Here is a 9,461-nt window from a genome sequence, read left to right as displayed (position 1 = left end):
CTCCCCTCGGGATACTTTAATTCTATGCAGTGATTATAGTACTCATAGGTTTACTTGACAATAAAAAATACATTAACCTAGCTGTATTTCAAAAGAAGATTTTACATTTTAAAGAAAGAAAAGTTCTACAGTAAGCTGCCAAGTCCATAAACTGTTAAGAAGGGGCAGCACAAGATTACGAGCCAGATGCTGTTTCTCTTCTTGATCAGGAGAGAGCTGCATATGTCTGTGGTCGCCAGTCGCCCTTTTGTGCGCTCAGTAAACCTTCTTGGTCTTTGGAGAAGGTTAGATGAACCTCCCAATGCAGAGACTTCAACAAGTTCTCAACTTCCCCGATTGCGCTTGACTCATCTCGAACAATCAATTTACCTCCAGGTCTCACGATTCTATCAACCTCTGCCAATAGAGGAGCAAGTTGGCACCTATAAAAACCACAACACTAATTGGTCATCAAGCTCTCAGGAAGGAGAAAGTGAATCGTACATGGAAAATGAAAGGTACTAATCCAATGAGATCTCATGTAGATTTACCTCTTTTTCAGCTTTGAGAAGAGATGATCAGCATGTAGAAGGTCGTAAGTTCGAGGGTATGAGCTGAAGGATTCACACCAATCATGGTATATCCCAAAAAGACCTCGCTCATATATTATCGGAAGAGTATCTGGGGAGTCTGTGTTCACGACATTGAACACCCAGATCTTCATGTCCTTGAGAGCTGCTGCAAACCTGGAGGCATAAAGCATGTATTTTGCATCAATACCATGTGAAAATTATGCTTTTTAGTTGGACGATTCCATCTTGCAAGTTACATTAGCAACAACAATGGAAAAATATCGTTACCCTCCATAAACAGCTCTCATGTCCATTACATTTCTCACATTCGACCAGCTGATACCCAATGCCTTCATGTATGAGTTGCTCACCACATGCTTCCAATGTTCATAATCTGTAGCAAAATCTTGAGGAGCTGGCTTACCATAGATCCCCATCTGGGAGCTGTTTAGCCAATAAGGAGGTGTTTGTAGTCTTTGAGGCCAGTCCTCTGGCCATTTAGCCCCCCTTTCAGTTTTAGAAACAGGCATCCGGTGCATGCATGCCTGCAGAGGTACATACCTGAAATGACCATAATTTCAGTTAGCTATTGTTGAGGCCATTTCCAATTGTTAGAGCCATCAGGAGTGGTTGAGAGAAAACTGACCAGGCAGCATTTGCGTCGTCGTCACTTTTACACATTGGGGGACTGTTTTTCTTTCTCTGATCATAGCAATTATTTGTGGTAGGTTTGCGGTAGATGGCAGCACCAATGCCGTTAAGTCTGTCGTTCTGGATAGTCACAAGCTCCCAACACATAGATGCCGTCAATGCAGACATAGCTAGAAAAATAACAAGAGGTCAGGTTGAGGTAAGTTTATAAATTGTTCAAAAGATCAGTTCTCGGTATCCAACCTTGCCATATCTCCACATCTTCTGGAAGCTTCTGGTAAACAGGAGTTGCTGACCACACAAAGTAACCTCCAGGTCGGAGAACGCGATTCAATTCCAAAAGCAGCTTGCCACCTGAACAAGTACATAAACCTCTTTAGCAAAGGCAGATTACAAGAAATATGCTCTTGATACTGTTTGTTCAACTGGAATCATAATTTTTATGGTACTCAAACTGGAGATGTGAATGAGTTGTAACCTTCTGCGTGCCAAGGGACTCTACAACGTGCACAGTGGATGAGATCGAAGACCCTACTAGGGAATGGGAGACGCTGAGAACCCATGACAGCAGATATGGCAGGTATTCCTCTTTCAAGGGCAAATTGAACTTGAGCTTCATGTTCATCCTTGGGTGCAAATGACATTGTAAGAACATCCCTTTCAAAAATATAACCACCAAAGCTTGCAACTCCACACCCAACATCCAGTATCACACGAGTGTGTTTTCCCCATTTAATTTTAGGCACTGCCTGCACTACCAACCTTGGATAAAAATGAGAATTCATGCAACGGAAACCGGGCAGTATGGATGGCAAGTATTGGTAGAAAATAATATAAATTATATTTTGAAATTTTATCTAATAACTTAAATTTTTAGATGAGATGGTTTTTTAATATGATATCAGAGTCTTGAGAACTAAATAGTTTTACATTCGAATCTCACCATCCCTATTTATTTGATAAAAAATTAAGCATAAGATAATCTAGATCTGTACAAGTTTTAAATCCAAAAAGCTTTTACTTATAGAAATGTATTAAAAAATAATATAAATTATATCTTGAGATCTCATCTAATAATTTAAGTTTTTAAATAAAATAATTTTTTGACGAGTTTCTCCCTTGACAAGGATATTTTCTTCAATAGCATAGCTAAATAATGTATAAGCCTGAATGCTCGCATCGCTTCAATGATGACATTTATTAGTTTTATTTATTGATTGATAGCTGTGTGGTATTTTATTGCATCGAGACCAAGCCTTAATTTCTAATATTTAGTGAAGCTTGGACACTCTACCAATAAAAGCAATAATTACTTCAGCATTACTCTTGTTAAGTATCCACCCTACCACCGCTAATAGAATTCAAACGGCATAGAAATATTCCTTAAGGACCCCACTAACACAATGCATTATGTAAGAATTTGAATTATGGGATTAGCTTACCTGTTGAACAAAATCAATGTAGTGAAGAGCTCCATGTATGAACTGAGTTCCACCACCAGGGAAGGTCAAGAACTCCCCAGTAACCTTAATCCAGTTTTGATGTCCCTTGACCTCTGCCAATTTTGTATGAGGTACATTATGATACCATATCTACAAGACCAAACACTAGACAAAGTTACAAGACCACAAAATCATCCTTATCTAACCAGAGCTTCAATGATATACCTTGTCTCTACTTTGAGGCCATGTTATGGGTCTTTTGTACCCTTCAGAAAGTGGGACCAAACAAGTGGGTCCAACCTCAGGACAATGTCTCTCTCTATGCTCAAAGTGCCCGGTTGTATGTAATTGTCTTAAGGCCTTTTCGTTATCCAAACAAGGTATATAGTCAGGACCTGCAGTGACATTACAGAGCTGCCATGTGTACCCATACATACTATCATTACCGTCCGATTCCTCCTTCCTTCTCTCCTTTTGATTCTCTGACTCTGCTGCTTGAGTTGACCATGACTTCTTTGACTCCTTTGATTCTTTTGGTATTCCTGTGTTCTCGCTACCTGGAAATGCTGACTCGCCAGAGCTTGAGTCCTGCTTGGTTTCTTGGTTTGTGTTGCCATCAACCTGGGATTCTTTTTCAGCTTCTTGATGATGTGATGTTTGTTGTTGCTGCTGCTGCTGCATTCTCTTTTTTTGATCTTCTTCAGATACCTCCTTCTGGGATTCTTGAGAAGAATTCTGAACTCCAGCATCTTCTTGTCTTTGCTCTTGTTGTTGCTCTTCATATGATTTCTCATTTTGATTAGAGTCTTGAGTGTTTTCAATGAGTCCAGTATTCTCTTGTTGTTGTCGTTGTTGTTGGTCTTCATATGATTTCTCATTTTGATTAGATTCTTGATCGTTTTCATTGCGTCCGGTACTCTCTTCTTGTTGTTGGTCTTTTTTTGATTCTGGGTTCTGAGAATCCTGTAAATCTTTACTGCTGTTTGCAACATGTTGTTGTTGTAGTTGTTGCCGCTTCTGATCTTGTCCTTCATTTTGAATTGTAGAATCCTCTGAATTACTATCATCAGTTTCAGGTACTGTAATTTGCTCTTGTTCTTGATTAGCGTTTGTTTCTTGTTCTTGATTAGCGTCTGTTTCCTGGCTACCTTCAGATTGAGAACTTTCTTGGGTGGTTTGATCAGCTGTTTGGTTTTGATTGTCTGAACTTTCTTCAGATATCTGATTTTGTCTTTCTTCCTGTTGCTGCTGCTCCTCGCCAGATCCTTCTCCCTTTAAATCCTGTGATGAGCTCTCTTGATCAGCCTTACTATCACCATCATCTATTTGTTTTCCGTCCTTACTTTCTTCTTTATTGTCATTGTCATTATTGCTTTTAGGCTCATCGGATTTGATAGCATCATCAGGAAGATCTCCTGGATTGTCTTCGTAAATAGGCGTCTCCTTTTTGTTAATGGATTCAGTGTTTTCTACCTCAGTGGAGGAAGAAACATCCACGTCTGCGGCAATGTTGGTGGTGGTGGATTTGGTGGCGTGATTGGTGGTTTGTGGAGTAACCTTTGAGTTGGAATTTAGCATCCAAACACCAATAACACATAATGCTATGAAGGCTATGGTGGTTATCGTTGATGTGTAAGAACTTGAGGAGGAATTACGCTTGCTGCTGCGTGGCCTCGCCATTTCTTTTTAGGTTTTGAACTATGTTAGTATGAGAATGTGGAAGAAATACAATTGTTTAGAATGGAATGTGAGATATTAAAGCGAAGGAGAGGTTTCAGCTATGCTTGTGAAGAAACATTCTAAGGTAGAATGCATCAAAGATCCAGGAGAGTCGGAGAAGGGAATTTGTTATGGTGCGGAGAAAGTAGCAGAACAAGAGCTGAGAATCATGAGCCCAATATCATGATGCTTGGGTAGCATTTTTAGCTGGATATCTGGAAAAAAAAAATTGCAACAACAATAAATAAATAAAAAATTTATAACATAAACAAAATAATCCAAGCCCATTTGGGTTAGGATATTAAATATGAGACTTGATGATAATATTGAGGTAACTCTATTAAAAATAAACTGAGTAAAACTATAAAATTTAATTATAAAATAACTTAATGTTTAAAAGTAAAATCATAAAAAAAATTAATTAAAAAAATCAATAAAAAAAATCCATGTTAACTCGGGTTAACCTAGTAACCTAGTGACCATGAACATAAAATTGAGATAACTTCATAGAAAGAAAAATAAAAAAAAAAGATGTAAAAATCAATTCTTAATAAATCTAATATTAAAAGATAAAATAATTAAAAAAAAAGATAATAAAAAGATTAAATTTAACTCATGTTAATCTTTGAAACCCATGAGCATAATGTTGTAGAAGGCAAACTCTAAAAATTAACGAAGCAGAATTATAAATCAATAAAATGCTAGGGGATAAAATTAAAAATAAAAGGCAATAAAAAGCTGTAAAACAAAACAAATAATAATAAAAAGAATGGTAACTAAATTTGATATAAAAATAATTTGAAATCAAATACTAAGGGATGAATTTAAAAAATAAATTCAATTAGAAAAGGGATAAAAACAAAAAAAAAAATCAAAAGAAAGAGTGCCAAGTTTAATATAAAAATAAAATGAAACCAAATAATAAAAGAAAAAATCAATCAAAAAATAAAAAAAATAAAAAAATAACAATCAGAATAATACAAATCAAATTTGATAAAAAAAAAATACTAAAAGGACATATTTACTTTTAGGAAGGCTAGAAAAGAGAAAAGAGGGAGAAGATAAAAAAAATCCATCAAAACTCAACCACTGCTTTGCCGCCAACATGCATGGCACCACTAGAAAAACCACAATGAGCAACTTCCAAAGCCGCCCTGGAAGGTGGTATTTGAATATAGAACAACGCTATATATGCTAGTGTCACTTTCTTTTTAGCACATGTTTCAAATACACCAATAATTTTTTTAATTAATAAAAAGATCAGATCACCTTAATCCAACATGTTAATTATATATATAAAAAAAAGCCTAAAAATATATATAAAAAAAAGCCTAAAAATACACAATACCGTAGTTACAAGTTTCTTTTTTTTTTTTTTGAGGATATAAAGATCTTTATACTATTTCTAAAAAATATAAAATGATCAAATTAACCCCAATAAACATATTAACTAAATTTTCTTTTAAGGATAATATATTATTTTAACTATGCTCTTGAAAGGTCAAAAGATTATTTCTTTGCACGATGACTAATGACTCCTATTAAAATGATTAAATTATCCTCAAGAACAATTCATAATTTTTTTTTGTTAAAAGGACAAACATATAATTACATTATTAAGGTGAATAATGATTTGTGTCTATGTGTATAATATTTTCTTAAACAACTTTTTTTTGTAATATAAACTCAAGCTTCCATGTAGGAATAGAGTACTTGAGTTAGGGAAAACTTTTGATTAATCAGGGCAAATTTGAAATAAAACATGAGATTCTATGTACCATCTAATAAGCTCAATTGAACTAAGCATAATAACTTACCTAAAAGTTGGGATAAATGGAAAAATTATTATATTACAATTACAAAGAAATATATTTCTTCTAATGATTTCACTAGTCATACACAAGTCATTGTGAATATAAACAATAACTTTTTCTCTTTTTTTCCCTTTATTTATTTTAATTTGTTATTTTAACATCTTATTTTTTAAGAATTGAACTTAATATATTGTTTCCATTTACTTTTGATAAGGTTGTCGTAGTCTCAAAAAATATCATAGCATTGAATTTGTGCTTGATTTTGTGAAAAACAATTTGATTTTATTATTTGCATGTGATTGAAAGTGAGGGGAACAAAATTAAAAATAAAAAGAAAAGTGACAACCTTATTCTTAAAAAAAATGGTATTAGCTTTTTGCTAGATTTTTCTTTGGGATTTTATCAACATATCTCTTTGGTCCTTTTAGTTTGGAAATACAATATTTTAGTCCAAGACTTTATTCTGTTTGCATTTAAGTCTCTAGTTTGAGAGAGGAGAGAGAAAGTCATTAAAAAATAGTAAAGGAAAAACAAAGTTATTGGTTGGCTCTATTTTGGCCAAAACAAATGTTGTTCTTGATGCTAGGAGTTTTTTCCAACGAGAAAAGTTTCTTAAGGTGTTCTTTGGCCTTCATATTACCTAAAAACATAGATTAAAACTCACAAAGTTCTTTTATTTGGTTTGATTTTGTGTTATAATACCTTTTTTTCTTTTCAAATTTAAGATTACAAATGGGTTTTAAAGATTATATCACAAATGAGTTTTTTAAATCATCCAACCCATTTTTTTATTCAAGTTGAGTTTAAGTGTTTCTCATTTATTTTTAGATTAAAAAATGTTTGAAATTTATTTTTTTAATCCAACAAGCTTGAAGCCTAATTTTTCAACCACCTAAGATGGGTAGAGAGGAACCAAAATAATGCATTGTTTATCATAGTAAATGACAAGCCATATATTATTAAAAAAAAAAGAAACAGGATGCTATGTCCTTCATCTTCTATCATTGGAAAAAAAGAGAGGATAGGATCGTGGATCCAGGCTCCTTCATTATAGGCCAAACATGTGGATACATATAGGCCCACACATATAATCTATTTTCTTATTTTTTTATTTTTTTTACTACTAATTTAATTAAATAAATTTAAATAGTTTTAATTAAAAAAAAATATCAGATATTTTTTATCAAATGCATTGCAATTTTTATGTTATTTTATTTTTGCTAGGACCATGGTTTTTTATTATATTAGCAAGTTGTTTTTTAAATACAACCCTTCATAGTTTATTTTCTTTTTTGTTTTTCTTAATTTAATGTGACCTCTTTCTTATGTATGTTTGTTTTTATTAGCATCAAATAAAAAATTATTTTTTTTAAAAGGTTGTCATACCCTATCAAGTCCAAGACATGTGTCTTGTTTTTCACAGGTTAGAGCGCTTCCATTTTTATTTTTTTTATTTGAAATCAGGTTTTTTCTATATTGACCTGCTCATATTTGAACTAACTTTGATAATCGAGTCATGTAAAATCAACTCGTAGTCAATTTTATTTAAAACCTAAATCAGTTAAGTCAACTCCATGTCAGTTTTATTCAAAACCTAAGTCAACCAATAACCTAACCTAATAGGTCTTTAATTTTAATTGAAGTACATTAAAATAATTAATATAAGGATATATTTTGGATATTTTACTTTTGAATACTAAATATATTGGCAATTTAAAATAAATGAGTATCGATTAGATGAATATCTTTTTTTATTTTGATTTCAAACCATTTAAGCTTTGATTAGATTTAGGTATTGAGTTAATTAAGTTTAAGAAAAGATAACTTTGCCCTTATTGTATCATTTTTAATAAAAGGTTATATTTGCTACGTACTTTTCTAAATTTAATCCATGTTTGATAGTAACTATTTCTAATCCCATATTTTTTTATGGTATTTATTTTGTTTGAAGAAAACAAAGGTTGGAGATTTATCAGGAAATTTGATATCAATCTTAAAAAAAAAGATTTCATTGAGTTTTGATTAGAATGAAAAGTTTTGATGTTAGTTTTTATGAATAAAAGATTATGTTAATTTAATAATTTTCATGCAAATTTTTATGTCAAACCTTAAAAATAGAATATCTTGCCAATTTGGGAATTTTAACAAAAATCTAAATAGCAATCCATAGAAATAGGAGATTTCACCAATTTAAAAATTATGGTGAGAAGATTTGTCCACATGTAAAAAATTTTAAAATATTTTTCTTTAGCATCAATATAAAGATAAATATAACTATAACAAGTTTAAGAATAAAACAAAACCCAAGATAACAATTCAATCCTAAAAATAGAAGCATGTAACATTTGAATCAATGTTTTTTTCATACACCATCTTCTAAAAAAAAAAAGCACATTTTCGAATCATAACTTTTGTCATTCCAAAGCTAGGTTACAAGAAAATCTAAAAACACTAGTTTTGGGTTTTTTAATCATGCATTTTTTTTGTTTTTATCAAAATCATCACACGCTAATATTAGAATTCTTCTAATATATGTATTTTTGGTCAAATTCACCCTCAATCTCAATGTTCTTTTCAGTTACTCCTCTGATTGAATTATTAGGGTACTTAATATCCAACACTTATTCTATTTTATTCCTTTAAATCTTTTAATTTTGGCTAAATTGACTCCAAATTGCATTTTTTTTCCCTCTATAATCAAGTCCTTAATTGGATTAACTAGAAGTCTAGACTTTTTCATCTCTTTCATTTTGGTTAGTAGCTTGCAAATTTAGCTAATTTTGTCTTTAATTCTATTTTTCTTCTTAATTAAGTCATCCATTAAATTAATTGGACTTTTAAACTTTTTCATCGTTTTCATTTTGATTCCTAGTTTTTTAATTTGTGCAATCATAAGCAATTTCAATCAATTTTATAATTTTCTGGAATTAAACCTCATATTGCATGCCGATATTAATTTTTGACAAGCTATAAATCAAACTATTATATGTCTACAACCCGAAACTATATTTTTATTCTAAAAATTATTTTTTATTAAATAATTTTTTTTAAAAAATAATTTTTTTAAAATGTTTTCTTTGAACATGAATGTTTTATTTAAGAATTATTTTGAAGACATTTTTTTTAAATTTTTTTAGGAAACTTCGGGAAGATTAAACTTAGGTTATGATAGTTATCTTGTTTTTACAATCCTTGAAGTAAAAAGTCTTACATAATAGACTTTATATAATAGGCTTGTAAAAAAAAGATGGTATTTGTGAAAACTGTTGAAAAAAATGCTAAAG

At 31.5% G+C, this 9,461-nt stretch overlaps 1 protein-coding gene across 1 annotated transcript; it reads right to left on the bottom strand.

Annotated features, from left to right (window-relative positions):
• LOC105128586 (probable methyltransferase PMT27) lies at nt 1-4,528 on the bottom strand. The gene is made up of 8 exons (XM_011030315.1): nt 2,870-4,528; nt 2,645-2,794; nt 1,681-1,951; nt 1,446-1,556; nt 1,198-1,372; nt 840-1,112; nt 531-725; nt 1-422 (listed from the first exon to the last, which is right to left on the bottom strand). Exons 1-8 carry the CDS (start codon nt 4,322-4,324, stop codon nt 206-208), a joined length of 2,847 nt encoding a protein of 948 aa, XP_011028617.1. The 5' UTR covers nt 4,325-4,528; the 3' UTR covers nt 1-205.
• Between the last annotated feature and the right edge of the window lie 4,933 nt (nt 4,529-9,461).

Source organism: Populus euphratica, unplaced genomic scaffold (assembly GCF_000495115.2).
Source record: "Populus euphratica unplaced genomic scaffold, PopEup_1.0 scaffold2.1, whole genome shotgun sequence".
NCBI classification, from domain to species: domain Eukaryota; kingdom Viridiplantae; phylum Streptophyta; class Magnoliopsida; order Malpighiales; family Salicaceae; genus Populus; species Populus euphratica.
This window is presented reverse-complemented; position numbering and strand designations above follow the sequence as displayed.

Coding starts and splice junctions, on each gene's coding strand:
- LOC105128586 (XM_011030315.1), bottom strand. CDS start 4,324: ATGGCGAGGCCACGCAGCAGCAAGCGTAATTCCTCCTCAAGTTCTTAC. Junction 1,113..1,197: donor GACGACGCAAATGCTGCCTG/GTCAGTTTTCTC, acceptor TGGTCATTTCAG/GTATGTACCTCTGCAGGCAT. Junction 726..839: donor ATGAGAGCTGTTTATGGAGG/GTAACGATATTT, acceptor TTATGCCTCCAG/GTTTGCAGCAGCTCTCAAGG.